The sequence below is a fragment of the Colius striatus genome, chromosome 1 (genome assembly GCF_028858725.1).
Source record: "Colius striatus isolate bColStr4 chromosome 1, bColStr4.1.hap1, whole genome shotgun sequence".
In the NCBI taxonomy this organism is placed as follows: Eukaryota; Metazoa; Chordata; class Aves; order Coliiformes; family Coliidae; genus Colius; species Colius striatus.
In genome coordinates this window covers 51,661,160-51,678,938 of record NC_084759.1, presented here as the reverse complement: position 1 = coordinate 51,678,938, position 17,779 = coordinate 51,661,160, and the positions used below count along the sequence as shown (strand labels likewise).

The following is a 17,779-nucleotide window of genomic DNA, read 5'->3' as shown; positions in this document are numbered from 1 at the left end:
GTGCAGCTCCAGGAGTTGAGAGCAGCAGAACTGTCTAAACAGGTAGCCTCTCACTTTGAAAAAGATAAATTTATTTCCAACCTCCCCAACACTTGAAACTAAAGGCCACATTTTACTTTTCAAGAAAGAAAACCATACTGACTTCTGTTTTAGAGGAAGTAGATGTGTCTTCCCTGGAAATTTGGCTTTAAAAGATCTTCAGAGATACTGACAGATGTTACCTCACTATAACTAAGATATACAGTAGCCATTCTGTACCTCGGTTTTTTTTGCTTTTTTTTTTCCTTTTTTGCTAATAATGAATGGACACTCCTTCCAAGAAAAAAGACAACTTCTTTTGGTAATGCAACTTCTCTGAGTTTAATAAACAAACTAAACCACTGGATGCTGCCTCCTGCTCAAAGTATTGTCACAGATTCCTTGGTGTCTCAATAAAGGAAGAAAAGTAAGAATTTTTTTTTCCAGTCCACCATGAGACAAAATCCTTTCATGTATGTTACACTGCTAAGTATCAATGCTACATAATTAAAAATAAAAGTGAAATGAGAGCTGATTGGAATACTGATCCATTTTCTCAAAAAGGTTTGATTTAACTGTGTAGACTTTGAGCTATGGACAAAGCAATGTGACTTTCTTCAACTTCTGGACAGTCCAGACACTTCTTTTATGCACAATGTTGTTATTGTTTTCTTGAGACTCAGAAAGAAATAAAATATGAACAGCTTCAGGATTTACTTTTTTTTTTTATCCCTGTTTATGGTCAAAAGCTTTGTGAACAATGAAGCTCTCATTTGCTTTTTTACAGGGACAGGATTTCGCACAGGTGCAATGCACAAGTTTATGTGATCATAGATGATGGGCAATCAGAATTGTAAATGGTATAATCAGTTTAGTAGAAAAATTAGTAAGTACTGTAAAGGGACACTTCATGTTACATTGGCAAATTACCCTCGAGTGACTGTTTATATTGGTTAGCAGACATGAACTGGATAGACTATCAGAAAATACTCTGACTTATTTTTTTCTGTATTCAGTTTTAATGGATTATCTTTGGGAGCAAATTGAAAACAAAACCCCACAACTTGCATCAGTGCTGAGATTTATTTTTTATAGTGAAGTAATGAAAGTCTTGATAAATATAGTTACATTTTATAATAATTCAGAGTCAGTAAACTGAGGCAACTGCTGCCTGCTGAGAAGCTGTATTCTCAGTCCACCTTCCAAGAACAGCTCTAGCTCAGAGACATTTTGTATGGAAACAACTTAAACTGGTTCACACATTATTCCCTAAAAATCCGACAGAAATGGAATTATTTGTATGGCTGAGACTCAGATTTTTTGAGTTTTCCAAGGTCAGAGCTCTGATGTGCCTCTTAGAGAATTGGGAGAGCTAAATCCTTACCAGAACCCTGAGGAATAGATTCATCTGTTCTTCCTCTTTAGCAAAAAAATCTCTACCTTCTTTTTCCAGTCCTTTCTAATTGTCTTTTTTTTTTTTTTTTAAATGCCTAAATTTAGCCAGAGTTCAGGTAGTCTGCACTTCAGTTACAGTAGTGTGTACTGAGTCATTGGTGGAAAAATCTGTAGTGCACTGGACACTAAAAATTTGGAGACAACGCAAAACCAATGTAATTAATGTTAAACCAGAAAAATGTCACAGAGGTCTACAGCACTGGTTATGTTATTAATTACATCTATTTTTTAAATAGCCTCCACTTGAACACAAAATGTTAAGAACTCCTGGATTACACGGCATAAAAGATTTCTACGATCAAAGGGTTTTTCCTTGGGACTTATGTCCAGTTACTTGAACAGGTAATTGTCTTCTTTATCATTGCTTACTTTACCAGCCACTAACAGAAGAGAAATATTTAAATTGTGGCATATCAAAGAATTACCTCAGAAGAAGAATTACTGGATATAAAAGATGTGCAAATAGAAACACTGGGAATTATGTAGATTCTCACAATTATGAACATGAATGTTCTCTCTTTCCTTCATTACCATTTTCATTTGCTCTGTAGATTTAGTAGTTCTCAGTCTCAGAAAAATGCAATGTAAGAAGAGCGTATTCAACTTCTAGGGACTATTAAAGGAATGTATGCCTAATGCCTCTCGCAAAAGTATCTCCATCTCCTGACAAGACACCACCATGCATAGTAAGGAAATAAGAGGAGAAACAACATGGAAGACAAATTTATGGCAGAACTGCCATGAGACAATCATGTTTTGGTAAAGATTAGTCTAGTTTGTTTCACCGTCAGTTTGTAAGATACAGTCCAAGCAGAGCAAGGCCCCTCCTGCAAGCTCCTTGAGTGAGAACACCCTTCAGCAAACTCTGTAATTCTTAGAGATCTCTCTTATGCCCTTGCCTATGAGTTCATGGAGGTCTACAAACAGCTTAAAGCATCAAAGCACCCTGGACATTCAGTTTGGCTGTGGCAGCTGAAACTGGTCATCAAATCACCTCAAGGCGGGCTGAGGCTAGCACAAAGACCCTAGGAGTCCGCCAGCTCCTTAACCAGCAATGTGGAGCAAGTGAAACAGAAGACTTCCCTCAAAGGGCTTAGATTTTGTTACCTGCCAAGAAGTTTTTAGACCCAGAATAATCAGGTGGAAATAGTATCAGTTACCACCAAACAAACACACAATGGGATAAAGCAAATGACACTCAACTTATCCTGAAATGAGATTGCCGAGGAGGAGAAGCATAAAAAGGTTACGTATATAGGTAGAAAGAGATGTACCAGGGAAGTTTTAAAGAGCTCTCCTTGTAGAAAGCTGCATGTGTGAGTTCAGGAAAAAGAATCAAAGATCCACTGCTTGGTACCTGCTGTGTCAGGGACAATGAAAAATCATTTAAGAATTGACTTACATTCAGATGTTTAACTTCCTGAAGACTTTAATGCCTTAAAGTTCAGGAAGTTAAAATGAAATGCTGAATGACAAGATTTTCTCTAGAGGGAACCATCAGAGCAGCAGGAAGCACTGCCACAGCTGGTCTAAGACTGGTGTGATTGGAACACTTAGCCAGATCTTTTTGCGTGCTAGACTGGGCCTGGGAGAATATATCATTCTACTTTGAAGTAAATAAACAAATGGGAGAAGAAAAAAAAGAATGGAATACAAGTGGCTCAAAACCTATGCTTTTTGTTATTAGACATACTATATAGTTAGTTTGCAGATACTTTTTTGCTAAAAGTGCCCGAGTATACTTTAACGTGCTGTGTGTTTTCTACTTTAATTTCATGCCTAAATCAATAGCTAATTATAATTTGAGAAGAAAAAGAGATTGCAATGGATATGATCTATCTGCTCTGCTGTTAAATTGTAATGTGGTTGGCTGGATTTACAGTGTTACACAATTTGTCTATAGCATTTCCAGAGTCACTGTAAGAATTAGGAAAGAAAATTCTAGTGAATCATTTCAACACCACACAGAATTGTCCCAGAAGCCCTTTGTCTGTGTCTGATGGAAGAGGGGAGGTTTTCATGTCTAATTGTTGACACTCATTTGTCCCGAATTTAAATGGTTTCCATCTCAGGTCTTACAATGAGATGCAGCTCAGGGAAACTCTATCCAGGACCATAGTCATTTAGGCAATGATTATTAAAGCAATATTTCCTTGAAGAATCTGAGAGTACAATTGCCATCACAAATAACATCCATGACCTTCTCTAGACCTGTCATACAAACTCACATATCCCCCACAAATGCACACATATGAGAGAGGTTTTTCTCCCCCACCTCTGTGAACCTGTTAAGAAATGGACAACAGGATATGTAAAAAATTATCTTCTTTGATTTTCGTGCTCACCAGTCATTAAAGGGTTACTTTTCAGAGCAGCACAAAAAAAAGAAGAGCTGGTTGACTGAACATTTTTTTCTTACAAAGAAGTGTCAACCCTGAGCTTGTAATTAAGAAGTTAAAATCTGTGATTTATATATATTTATATATATAAAAATAGATGATCATACTAAGACTAAAAAAGTGAAAGAAACCTCCATGTCAGTACTATATATTTGTTTGAAATTTGTTTGTTCTGAAATTTTGTAGAAGAAATCCTTGTGAAATTAACTGATATGAAAGATGTAGTTAGGTGTGAAACACACTATCGATCCGGTCGCTGTTAGTCCGTTAGAGAATTGCTGTCTTAATAGGATAACAAACATAGTAGCAGAAAGTCCTAATCAATGTCAGGAGAGTGACAAAAGGAAAGAGATGATATCACAAGAGATTATTTTCTGTCTGCACCCTTGAGGAGAGGTTTGTCAGGAGTGTTGTTTAGCATTACCACCACGGCTGATGGTGAGCTAAGTGGAAATCTGTGCCAATTGTATAACATGGATAAATACTAAAAGACGCTAGGTGAAATCGTGCTACTACTCAACTTTTTACTGGGCATTAAGATTTAAATCCTAAATAACTGTAACATGATATTCTGAAGCTAGTGGAGTTACTATCATACTAAAAAGATAAAATTATTTCTCAGCTTCTCTACCTTAATACCAATCTGATGTGGTTGGCAGATGGAGTGCAAGACATTCACCGTTGAGACATACATTTATGTTGGACAAAAGAAACCCAGATTTCCTCCCTATAGCAATGATCATTGTGATAATCTGAATCATCCTATAGAAGTTCCTAAAGGAAACCTGGCTGTCAGTGAAGAATAGTTGCATTATTTTTTGTTCCATTCTTGTCTCTTTTTGTTCTGTTGATGTTCTGTTGAAATGCAGCAGCCTTTAGTCAGGCCTGATTCAGAAAGAAAACTGTTTTCTTGGTTTCTCCCCCCCTCTTTTTTTTTTTCTCGTTAGGGAAAAACACACACCGTAACATCCTTTTTTTTTTTCACTTTTGCAGCATAAAAGGAAATGAAGCTCAGAAAGTCTCCTGTAATAAAGGTTTGAGAAAGAATTCTCTCAAGAGTGAATATTGTCTTCAGAGATATCTGAAAAAAGCAGGAAGCAGTTCGATCTGGCACCTGGTACTCTTTGGGAAAACAAAAAAGGGCAGCAGGTTGCTGTACTGCTCTCTTCTAGTAGAAAACTGCAAGTGTTTGTGGCATGGTCCATTGTCCAAGAGTATAAGAAAAGAAAGTTGGCTGTTTCTGTAGCTAAAACACAGTTTCTCTGACCAGATCCAGGATTATCTCCACTGTCTCTGCAGAACAAGACTGATGAAGATGACGAGCAATGTCTGCAGTGACCAGCCTGGCTGTGTGGCTGAAGCCTCCACCTCTCTCCTGTCAGAGTCGACTGGTGGTGCTTCGGTGGTGACGAAATCGAACTCGGTGGGACAGATGTCATCCGTACAGCCACTTCCACTGCCCGAGCCGCTGGTTTCATCACCTGGCACAAAGGAGAGAGGATGTGGGTTACAGCATGCATCCTTTTTCTCATTCCTGTTCCACTCAATGCCCTGGTGGGAATGAACATCTTGGGAATGGGAAGGTATTGGTGGTGCAAACTTTCATTCAGTAAAGCATCCAAAGGAAAGGCACTGTGTTTTAATTAGGTGACTAAATGCTGTTCTGGAAAAGTAGTGGACTTCCGAGGTTATGGAAAGCCCTCAATGTCTTGGTGCGTTTGGTATGAAGATAAGCAAGAGAGGCAAAAAAAACAAATACATAACCGGAATTTCATTGGACAGAAAAAGACTTTTTTAGTGTTGTCAGCAGCACAAAGCACAAAGACCAAAGCAAGCCATTGACATGGAACTGATTTATAAATGTGTTCCAAAAATGTTCTTATTTAAAGACAGTTAATGCTTTCTTACTTGTATCCTGGAAGTTGACATCATTTCCATTATACGCATTCTTCAGTTTGTTAGTCATGACACGTAATGCCATGATTTGTTGTCGAATGAAAGTGTCTGGCCTTGTGATGTCCACGTCTACTTCTGGATTGTTGATCTGGTTGGTCAAGCCATCGTTCATAATCTCAGGCAAATATCTATATAGCAGAATGAATGATTAGTTGAAAATGCAGTAAGTTTCAGAAATAGAAGACTGTATAGTAAATGCTGTGCTAAGCAACTTGACATTGGTAGTGATCCCACAGTTCTTAAACAACTCCAGTGAAACTATTTTAAAAATATGGCTTTTAATTTTACAGACTCCAAAGGATCTTTTTAGTAGCTCAGCTGAATGGAAAGCAGAAAGGATTTAAGCTCTCTGACCTCCTAACTCTTCACACACTCCCCAGCAAGTGCACTGGCTCAGTGACCTATGGAAGAGGTTCACCAGCCAGCACTAATTCACTACATGTTCAGATCCTCTACTGATATGAATGGATACACACTAAATTAAGCATCAAACAACGCGTTCCCCTGTTTTTATTTCTTTCCATTTAAAAAAAATAAGAACTCCTTTGTTATATAGAGCAAATTCGTTGTTCCTGAGGTAGTTTCCTCATTTAAAGGAAACAATTCTGATTCTTTCTTGCATCTCTTTTTTTGACTTCTGTGGATAACATCTTCAGCCTAGCTGACATCCAGGCCCAAAACCAGTATTGTGAGTTTACCACACTCCAGCATCATCTTTAATTTGATCCTTATTCCTTACAAACAGGCTACACTCTCATCATCCACGTGCTTTATGCATAACATTCAAGGTATGGCATTTCCTATCCATCCACACATCTGAATTTTTTATTCAGGCTTTTATCTTATAATATCGTGATTACTGCAGCATTCCCTTCTCTGACCTTGGCAATTGCAGTCTTAGGCTGCTGACAGGCAGCAAGTGTACTTTTACAGGTATCTCTACCCGACAAAAATCAGCCCATGCCATCAACCGTCCTACAGTAAAAGTCTTCATCATCTTTTGTTAAACACACACACTTTGTCTGCTGCTGCTCTTTGTCCTCAGGAAACTCTCCTTATAGGCATCTGCAAAGGTGCCTTTTTTCCTGCTTTGAGTAGGTTAAAAATGATCTCCATGTTTTACAGCTGCTATGCTGATAAAAGGCTGACATTATTTCTCTGTGCTGGCATGGTATCTTGAGAAAATAGTGCATCACTGCTTCCCTGTTCTCTCTCATCTGTCTTCAGTTACCTACTGTCTTTGTCTTATATTTAGACTGTGAGTAATTTGGGGCAGATCTACCCTTTGTCGATGTTCTTTGCCAGGATATGATCCCTTTTGTGATTAGTTTCCATACCAGGCTATCCCACAGATATTTATTGGACTCCTTGTGTGAGTAAGTGCTTAGCCAGTAATGATAGCACAGTCTAGCCTACTAATGGCAAACTCTCATGATATCTGGTACTGAATATAGTTTAGGAGTCACTCTCATTTGTGCCAGACCAATTGTCTATCAATATTCAAATTTGGCATTGGTGCCAATGTTATGTTCATATTGGTATGGAAAATAAATATATCCCTTAAAAATAAATATGTCATTCTTGGAGAAAAAAAGAACTTTCTCTACTGAAGTTACGATTAAGGGAAAGTAAGTTTTGTATTGCTTCTGGAAGTTCACAAAATGATGACTGCTTTGCTGCATCAGGGAAGGGTTTAGTCTCATCATACTAGATCCTTGCTTTGCAAGATGAGACTCATTTGTCATCACGGCCTTTGAAAACTTACATGAGAACAATCCTGAGGGAGTCCAAACATACAAGAACAAAACATGACTGACAAAAATACCCAGCCTTAAACTGCGTGTCCTATAGTTTCACTAGTATCATAACGAGAAATAACAAGGCTATAGGGATCCCATCCAGACTACTGTGGTCCAGGCTTGACTAATAAGAATACAGAGGCACTTCCTCTAGTATGGAGGACTGCAGGCTGCAGGGTTATGAATTACCAAAGACAGAAATTGGAAATAATTCTGCAGAGCTGCCTGGAGGCAGCAGGATGGAGACCTTGACACACTGGGAAATGCTGGCCTGCAAAGGAACAGCACCTCCATCTGTCACATGTCTCTACAAATGAAATGGCTGCTTGTAGATAAATTACTCAGCCTAGGAGTAAATCAGTGTTTTCAAGGTATAGTGGATTAAAAGAAAAAAAAGAATGTAAGAATTGCTCTGTTGCCTCAGAGAATGTCCATCTTGCCCAGTATCTTGTTCATGACAATGACCATAGCCGTTAGCACCTGGAAGTGATTTCAAATCACTGAATATTCATGTGGATTGCTTTCCATGTTTATGAAAGTCTAGCTGCTCTTTATTGCAAGGCACTAATGAGAATCTATGGCTAGCTCTGAATGGCAGTTCACAGGCTTTCTGTGATTTATGTTCAACTTTGTCCTGTCTTATTGTCAATAACGAAAGAAGAATGCATTGACTTTTTAGTGAGCTTTTTACAGGAAGACAATATGAGTTAGTTTGGAGATTTAAAGCAGTTAGAGAGCGCTCTGGTGTGTGATTTTTATTGAGGTTCATATTCTGCACTGTGATCAGTGTGGATCTGATGTCCTTCTGAAGACCACCTAACTTTAAATGGGCCAGCCCATTCAGTCACAGGAAGTGATTCAGTCAAATTCACACACACCTCACAGTATCTGCCTCAGGATCTGGTGATCCCCAAAGCATTCCTGGCATGAAAGGGCTTCAGATTTTGGGAGAACAGTCCAGTACACCTCACCTAGGTTTGTAAGGGAGTCATACTGGATGTGGGTCACAGGAAATACATTACCTTATGATTGCCATAAACCATATGTTTAAGGGGGATACTTAAATTCACAGGTGAATGAACCTTTTGGCATTTAGGGCCTAAGAGCAAAAAAACTAGACAGGCTGAAGATTCATCTTTAGGATTATATAGATGCTAAAACTTGCAATTCTAGACTCAAGTATCTGCAAATGAGCAGAGCCATGCTCTCTCCAGATCTAGTCAACATGAGATCTAGTCATAATTAGTCAGGAGTTTGTTCATCAGTGGAGTGAGGACAGCTGTTGGGGTCCCGTGTGCCTTTGGCCAAATGACTAGTTCATTAGACTTCATCTGCTGGGATTTAGTTACAGAAATATAGACATCTGGTGCTATTTGAGTGCTCTTCGTTATTGCACTTTGTTATTAGCCCCGAAAGATGTGATTTTCTGCATCTTATCTACAGGCCTGAAGTGGAGGTCTTGGACACCTAGGGCATCTAAATTTGTATTGTGTCCTTCTTTTTGCAGGTGAATTGAGCCTTTACTACCATCAGTGTATATGCTGCTTGGTGTCTTGCTGCCACTCCAATAAAGTTTGAATACCCTGTAGGTCCAGTGACTTATTTGCCAGCTACATGAGGTATCTTGACTGTTTAGACCAAACCACATAGCAGTAGATAAGTGTATCTAGGCAGTGGAAAACTGGCCTGTTGACTACACTGACAGAATATTGGGGCATTCTTCAGACAGCTTAACACTGGTGATTTTTAAAATGCTAAAGCAGCTCTAGACCAGCCTGTGGTCTAGATGGGAGGTCTTCATCTCAGACATGCCAGAGAATCTCAAATGATATTACTCTTGCTTGGGCAACACAAAGAACTCCTTATTGTCTCATTCACAGGTATACATATCTATATCATCTATATCTATATCTATATCTATATCATAGAATCATAGAATGGTAGGGGTTGGAAGGGACCTTTAGAGTTCATCTAGTCTAACCCCCCTGCAGAAGCAGGGTCACCTAGATCAGGTCACATAGGAACATGTCCAGGCGGGTCTTGAAGACCTCCAAGGAAGGAGACTCCACAACCCCTCTGGGCAGCCTGTGCCAGGGCTCCCTCACCTGAACAGTGAAATAGGTTTTTCTTATGTTTAAGTGGAACTTTTTATGTTCCAGCTTCATCCCATTACCCTTTGTCCTGTTGCTAGCTACTATAGGAAAGAGGGATGTCCCAACCTCCTGACACCCACCCTTTAGATATTTGTAAATGTTAATAAGATCTCCCCTCAGTCTCCTCTTCTCCAGACTAAACAGCCCCAGTTCCCGCAGCCTTTCCTCATATGAAAGATGTTCCAGTCCCCTGATCATCTTGGTGGACCTGCACTGGACTCTCTCCAGCACTTCCCTGTCCCTCTTGAGCTGAGGAGCCCAGAACTGGACACATATCTATGTATATGTATATGTATATGTATATGTATATGTATATGTATATGTATATGTATATGTATATGTATATGTATATGTATATGAATATCTATATCTATATCTATATCTATATCTATATCTATATCTATATCTATATCATCTATATCTATATCTATCTATTTACATGCCTGAATGTGAAGCTGGATTCTGCCCTCATTACTGAAGTAGTTTGCCTGCTTCCTCAGAGAGGAAAAAGGGCAGAAAAGCCTGTATTAGATGTAAATGTCTTTGAACTGTTTTTCTTTCTTTAAAGGACTGATACAGATACAGGAACATACAGCCCAAGGTGTTTCATGAGTGGCAGCCTCTAAGAGGCTGCCAGCACATGATCTGACAAACGCATTTTGATGTGTGTGGGGTAGGGTTAAGTCACACCCACACATGAGTTGGAAGCCATGTCTTGGGACCACGTTTTGACAGAAGATTTGTTGCTGGCTGGGCAAAGTTGTTGAACACAGCTGCTTTTGCTGCAGTTCTGTAAGTGGAGACACCCCTGTGAATTTTAAGCTTTGCTGCCGCTTCTGCTCTCGTTAATGATCAATTTGTAGGCCTGGCCATTACAAGAACTGTATGCCCATTATAAAAGAAAAGAAGTGCCAACTTGAATCAGTGTCTGTTCTTTGAATCCTCTTACAAAAAAAAAAAAAAACCCAAAAAACCATCTTTCTTAGCCCTCTGAGTATAGAGAAGCCAAACAATACTGTTTATTTTCTGCTGTTTGCTCCTCACTCAGCTATGTCAGGATTTTAGTGTAATTTACATTGTTTTTTAAAATATTAATGCTTTCTGTTCCTCTTAGTCTTTCCACAATTCTTGCTTGTCTCAGCAGATACAGCAAAGATATCTTTTGGCACATCATAGCCAAGTATCACAAAGCCTATTTAAAACCACTTTTTTTTTGCTATGAAAAGGAAAAAAACCAAGGAATCTTCTGGTCTTTAAAAGACATCTGCCGTTAAGAGCAGCATATTTTGCTGCTGCAGCAGCTGCTTACAGTATGACTGGAGCATCCCACCTAGGTAGTACTGGAGTTTTTCCAGGTTCTCAGAATTGTAGGCAAGAGAGTACAAAATACAGCATAGGCTTACTCAGGCTGAGCTGGGAGTAGGCAGTCACATCTGGTCCAGAAAGATAAGTGCACTGGAAAATTGGCTTGTTTGGCTAACTAGATCACCTCATCTGATTCTGTTTGCTCAGGAGGTAATCCCCATAGGAAGGATATTTTCAGTTTGGTTATGGTTTTTTTTTTTTCTCCATCTTGGAGAAAAATTCAAAGAGACAGAAGGAGAGGGCTCATCTGCTAGTTTCCTGTAAAGAAGAAGATGTAAAAATAAACTAGAGCCACCAATTAAGAATAAGTAATTTTCACACTTAGTGGTAAGTGGTTTATTCACACTTTTACTAGTGGTGCTAAATGGTTATCTTTGCCTGTCTCCGGCGAAAGGACATTTAACTTATTCTGATTACAAGACTTGCTGGTTAGCAATGGGCAGTTTTCCCAGACACTGAACTGATGAGTCTTCCCATCTGAATTTCACCAGGAATTAAAAGGCACTCTACTGGGGAAGCAGGCACTCCCATACATGTGGCAGGAGAAGAAGGGAATTTCAGGCCAGCTGAGATCCCATCCGGTGTTCATTTTGGTTAAATAACTTGTAGTTTTGAACTAGAAGTTGAAAATTACAGTATTTGTTTTCCTTTTATTCCCCAACTTTATATATATATTTTTTAATATTTTATTTTATAGTTACAGTCCGTGTCATATACAGTTCCATTTCTTCCTCATTGTACTGGGAGGAGTGGTGAGTTCCTCATGGAAAGGAACGAAAGTCTCATCTCTTCCAGAGATTACAGACTTCCAGAGCTAAGAGATATTAATAAGCCTATAGTCCTTGTGAGCATGAGCACCAAGATGGCAGTGCATGAGTATTTCACACGGTCTGGCTAAGGTGGTTGGAGCAATTCTCCTCCTGACCACCAGAGTTGTTGCAGATTTAGTTACTGTTCTTAGTTCAGTAAAAGTCACTTATTTAAGGACTAACACGTAGGATTTGGTTTAAATCCTAAAGTTTGAATTCCATAATTATTGGGAAAAGTCCTTAATTTCTGGAAAAGATCGAGAAGTGAAGAGCTTATCAACTGTTGTTAAGAATTTATCTGGATATAGAGAAGGAGTTAATTTTTTAATGTTTTGTCTTAATTATGTCTTTTAGATCCTAAATATGTTTTTAAAAAACCTCTCTGTACACTTGGCAAAAACATTAATTCTTTAAACATAAAATTATATTCAAGTTCTTTTATGAATACAGATATGATGGGGAAGTCCTGTTAGGCATCTCTTTAAAAAAGCACTTTGTCTGAAGTTGTTATTATTTTTAACATGGATTTTTCAAAAGAATAGATTCATCCACCTAATAAACATTTTCCCATTTCCACAGCAGTTGGTTTCTACCTGATGTGATCTGATTAAAACCATTCTTTGTACAGGATCAGCAACAAGCCAAGTGCAACCTTCCAGAACACCAAATGGATGACTTTCTTACCCCATGATTGTGAATTGGCAACCTTCATTTGGTGACCCGGTGTCACTGTAAATTAATCATGGTATCAAAGAGATGTCTGGGGAGTGTAATAACCACAAGTGACCTTGGTGTAATGCCTCTCAGGAGAAAGCCTAGTTTTCATTTTCTGCAATCTCAGGTTTGTAACTTTTCCCCTGTAAAAGCAGCATGGGAAGGTGATGTGTGAAATGAAACGTGAGGCATAATGCCTATCTGGCAATTCAAAGTTTCTAATTCTTTATACCACCAGAGGATGTGATCAAAACTCAGCAACTATTTTCTTTCCTAACAGCAGCTAACAGCATGTTGTCTTCTTACTTGTAGTATTAGTGTCTAGGCAAAGAGGAGGTGGCTAAATTTCCTTTTTTCTTCTGTTATGGGCTGCTGTCATGCTCTCTGAAATTTAAAATGCAGCTCTTCATATAGCACAGGGATGCTTATGACAGGTGACACAGTGAACACAAATAGATATATGCATATTGGCCAGATTTGCCCACTCTTGTTCTTGTGAACTAGTGTTTGATATCACATACTAACCAGTATGATTAAGGAAGCATTTATGTTTTTTCTTTATGCTGCAGTAAATGTCCACGTTCACCAGCCAAGTGGTGATTTTGCATCTAAAGCTTATTACTTTCAATACTACTTTTAATATTATTTCATATGCAGACCATGGCATTCTGTGGTATCTCCCTGATTTATTACTATTCTCCACACCTGAAGCATTTACTGAATTCTGCTGGTAAGACTATGGCTATACATTTCCTCTGTAAATGGATATGAAACAGAATCTGGACAGAAGAGCAGTGGCTTGGGCTGCTGAAACTGTATTTTCAGGTGATGCTCTGAAGCTGTGATTCCACATCCAGCGAAATGTCTGTGTTGAATTAATCAAGAGTATTATCAGCAGAGGACAGCTTTTCTCATTGGCTCCAGAACATTACTCTCAGAAGACATCATGAAAATAACGAGGATTCTTGTAAGATAAATACTGCAAGAGGAAGGTGAAAAACTACATGCATAAAATGCACCTCTGAACTCCCAACAAATGTGGAAATTGTGCCAGACCCTTCATTGTAAAAGCAGAAGAGAGATGAAAAGTATCGGCCAGACATGGTACAAACTCTAGAGTTGATCATTGAAACAGGAGGGAAATTAGAAGGTTTGACTGCTCTTTTGCAGGAAGATGAGCATGTATCTCTTATGAATGTGTGCATCCTGATGTGACACATGGCATCCAGCTGCAAGGCCTGGAAGCTTCATTTAACTGCTGCAGGGCACCAGCCCGGGGTCATATCTTACAAAGCCCACCGACAAGAAGAGGTATAATAGAGAAAGATAAAACCCCATTTTTATTTCTCTCTTCACACTGTTCCTTTGTGATGAGTCCTGTAATAGCCAGATGCTCCTCCCAGCTGTCTTTGTCAGAGTTCTCAATGGCTTTCTCTGGATCTGGGACTTAAGAACCGAGCAGTGACTTGTGCTTTTGGGCAGATTTGTCCATGTGCATCTCAAAAGTGGGCTAGCAGTATCCCAAACAGCCTTCTGCTTTCATCTGTAGAACTGATTCTTTTGAGCATTATGTAGTAAGGCTAGGAAAAAAGGTGTGCATTCAGTGCAAAGCCTCTCCCTATAAAGTGCACTTCTTATGAAAATGATTAGATGATGGGGCAGGTACAATCTGTCTGTTTATTTGTCCATCCATCCATCCATTCATTCATCTATGCAGAATGGCTTTTAACAGGTTTATAAAGTATCACTGCTCTCCAAATTCAGGGTTCACCAGACACTCAAACCTCTCCACTCCTCCTGTCTCCCTCAAAGCACAGGCTACTGCTGCATACTTGAAACCTGATTGCCTCTGGTGTGGTCCTTGAGGCAATTCCTCTGTCTCTCGGCAGGGATAATCAGATCCTCTCCTCTGTCAGCTGATGAATCCACACGGGGACCTTTGGAGACACCTGCTCATCTGCCAGCTTCAGCCCTGACACAGCCAGAGCCAAGTAAACTTCAAAATTAAAAATCATGGAGAACTCATCACAAACAAGGGCAGATGAGCACAGTATCTCTGATGAGGTGACGTAAGGTCAAGCCTTCTAGACAACGTAAGTAGGAGTGTTACATTTATTCTCTGCTGGATATTTTTCAGTTGTTTGTTTTTTTTTTTTCTCCCTGCAAATAGCCCTCAGCTTTGCCAGCCAATAGCAAATAGAACCCAAATTCCAATTTCTGTTTCATTCCAGTATGATATCCCGAGAGTGCAATTGCTTCACAAGCTGTCAGTCCCAACACAGGGATGTTAAATGGAGCTAAAGAGCTCTTTGAAATCTCGGTATAAATTATCCTTCTGGAGCTGAACCAATGAACATTTTCTGTGTTCACATGCTGACACGCTGTGCACATTTACCCTGACTGACTCTCTGGCTTTAATGGCACCTTGACAATAAGTAATCTCGGCTACAAGCTGTGAGTGGACAATTACTTGTTCTCCCCCCTTTTCCGTTTCACTCTTATAAACAGTTTTGTGAAATACTCTCAGTTTCGTGATTGCTTGAGGCCAGGTGAGGATTTGAACTGAGAGCGGTGGAAGGGGGTCCACCTCACCTCGCCTTGCTGTGGCCGTTCCAGCAGTCCTCCTCGATTGATGGACCCGCTGTCACTTTCTCATCCTTGCAGATTGTGTACGGTAACGTTGACCAGAACTTTTTAGAGAGCTTTAGCTTTTCTTTAATATCTGTTACCTGATAAGGAGACAAGAAGAGAGAAAACACGTTAAAACCACCAGCCACGCTATTGTGTTAAATAACAGATTGCTTAATATCATAATGGGGATGATGGTGAAAGCAAGGCAGTCAGCATTTGTGTTTGGAAAGTATAAAAAACCAAAGTCACCTTTTTCCACAGGCAAGACATTAATAAAAGCGTGTTACACCTTGCTCTTTCTAGTCTCTGTTTGTCTAAGGCTTTCTAAACGTACATCCTTCTAAGAATTAATACGCCTCAAAGCCTGCTGAATGTAAATTCAGTTAAACAATGTACATCAGATAAAATGTCTCACCCACCAACTTGATCATGCTTTAGAGATATATTATATTTAGAGCTACATGCTGAGGTTTTAAAAAAAATGTGCAGTGCTGAGCTGATGTTGAAGTGATTTAAGATATACAGGCTGAATACATTGCAGTACATTTGGGTCTCAGCAACAGAGAGAGGTTTACACATGCATGCAGAGACTACATCCATCTCTGCTGTTATGTGTAGATAAATATCTGGATACAGACTTCACATTCAAAAAATGTAGGGATAGTGTTGAAACAGTTTATTTAGGTTATAAACTCCTTGAACAATAATTTAATTTGGCACGATGCAGTCCTCAAGAAGGAACAAACTGAATTTCCAGTATTGACTTAATAAATAAATGCTCTGGCTAAAATGTTATCAGTTCTTGTTTTGCGTTTGGTATACTGGAGTGGAAAAATCTACAAGAATAGATAGAAACAGCAAAGGACAGACTAGAAAGGATGAATGGTGCTACTGTTCTTATGAAAACAAATGCATTTCACATTAAGTTGTAATAGGATTTAGAGGAGCTTGTTGAATAACTTTCAAAGGAAATTGCCAAGCTTTATTCCTTAAAAAAACGAGAAATAAAAGCTCTCCATTCTTCCATTCAGTTTTGAGATTGGCTTTTAGGTTGTCGAGGAACAATATTTTACTTCGCTATTTATCTCTTCTATCTTTTGTTCTGAAGACATGATAGCTCTCTGAGTAAATGGCCCATGCTGCTTTGCCATGCTTAAACTCTGTGGAATGTCATTTTATAAGCCAGGAGATAGAAATAGCCAAGGATATTATTTCAGAAGCACTGTCTACATTTTCATCTGTAAGAAATAAGTAGGACAGTATTTGGCTGCATGGGTTGTTGATGTTTCTTGCTGTGATAGACACCTTGTAAATCTCTTCCACACACCTTGCCAAGCCTTTTGTGCTTTGTTTTCATATGAGATACTAGCAACATTTGCAAGCTCACAATAGGGGTGCCCTGTGAAGCCAAAGTTAAATTCCAGTTTATAGACTGCGGGCAAACTTTCAGCAAAAGTGGGGATGGTCTCAGGATGCCTTTCTGATATCTGGTATCTGTGGTCCATGGTCTTTGGGCAGGCAGCAATCTCTCTTCTTCCCCTTCTGCCCATCCTGGGGGTAAAAACCCCAAGGTCCTTACTAGTGCAGCTAATCAGCACTAGTGACTCAGTTAAACTGCCCAGTGTTCAAGGAGAGGTGTGTAAACTCCTGGTAGGCCATAGTGCACTATGTCAGATAGAAAAACTCGTGGAGGAGGGTTTACAGGGAGGAGGACCCATTTGTATACGCTTGGGGAACATGAGACTCAAAAGGACAGATTTTCTTATTTATTGCTTGTGCCTGGATAACTGTTTGCACAAGCAATCTGATTGATACCAGTGGTGAGTAACTAGTTTTGGCAGCAGTAGCTTCATTGCTATCTGGAAGATATTTTGAGCTATTGAGAATTCAGATGTTTAGGGCTATATCTACCATAATCAGATTAGAGCTGGTGCTCTAGGACTTGCAGTCTCCTGTTTTGAACCACAAGTGAGTCAACACTCATTGGAAAGCTGATTTCCTTCCCAGCCCTCGTAAGGGCTGTAATTTGGAGTACAAATCTTGTATTTTCCAAGAAGTCGGTAAAAGAATGGAGAGAGATTCTCACAGCTCATATGCTGTAAACACTCTCCAGATACTCCCTGAAAATCAAAATGAGGGCTCCCATTCCCCAGTCACTCCTGAAGACCTTAAATGGTTTACATAATCTATATGTGTACTGCATATAGACAACAAATCATTACATTTCCTAATAACAAAGATTTTTTTTTTTAATTGGTGTTACAGAAGTACACCTGGTAAATTAAGATAGTCTTCCTTTACCCAGGATTGTTAGTAAATGACAGCTAATTAAATCTCACATACATTCCCCTGAGGTGTCATTCCCATTATAGAGCCCGAGGGGGAAGGAAGACATTTACATGACTCACGAAAAGCAGCAACAGTGAAAATGACTACAGTTTAGGGAGTGGTTACTATTTGCAGCCCTCTCAAGACACCTC

The 17,779-nt window shown here is 39.3% G+C and overlaps 1 protein-coding gene across 1 annotated transcript in view; it reads right to left on the bottom strand.

Moving 5' to 3' along the window:
- Positions 1 to 5,150: 5,150 nt before the first annotated feature.
- The window catches only part of GPC6 (glypican 6), a 526,929-nt gene continuing 514,300 nt past the window's right edge, over positions 5,151 to 17,779 (bottom strand). The window contains exons 6-8 of the mRNA XM_062020522.1: positions 15,261 to 15,397; positions 5,781 to 5,956; positions 5,151 to 5,353 (exon numbers count right to left, since the gene is read on the bottom strand). Of these exons, the coding sequence (XP_061876506.1) occupies positions 5,151 to 5,353; positions 5,781 to 5,956; positions 15,261 to 15,397 (516 nt within the window). The remainder of the gene's footprint in view (positions 5,354 to 5,780; positions 5,957 to 15,260; positions 15,398 to 17,779) is intronic.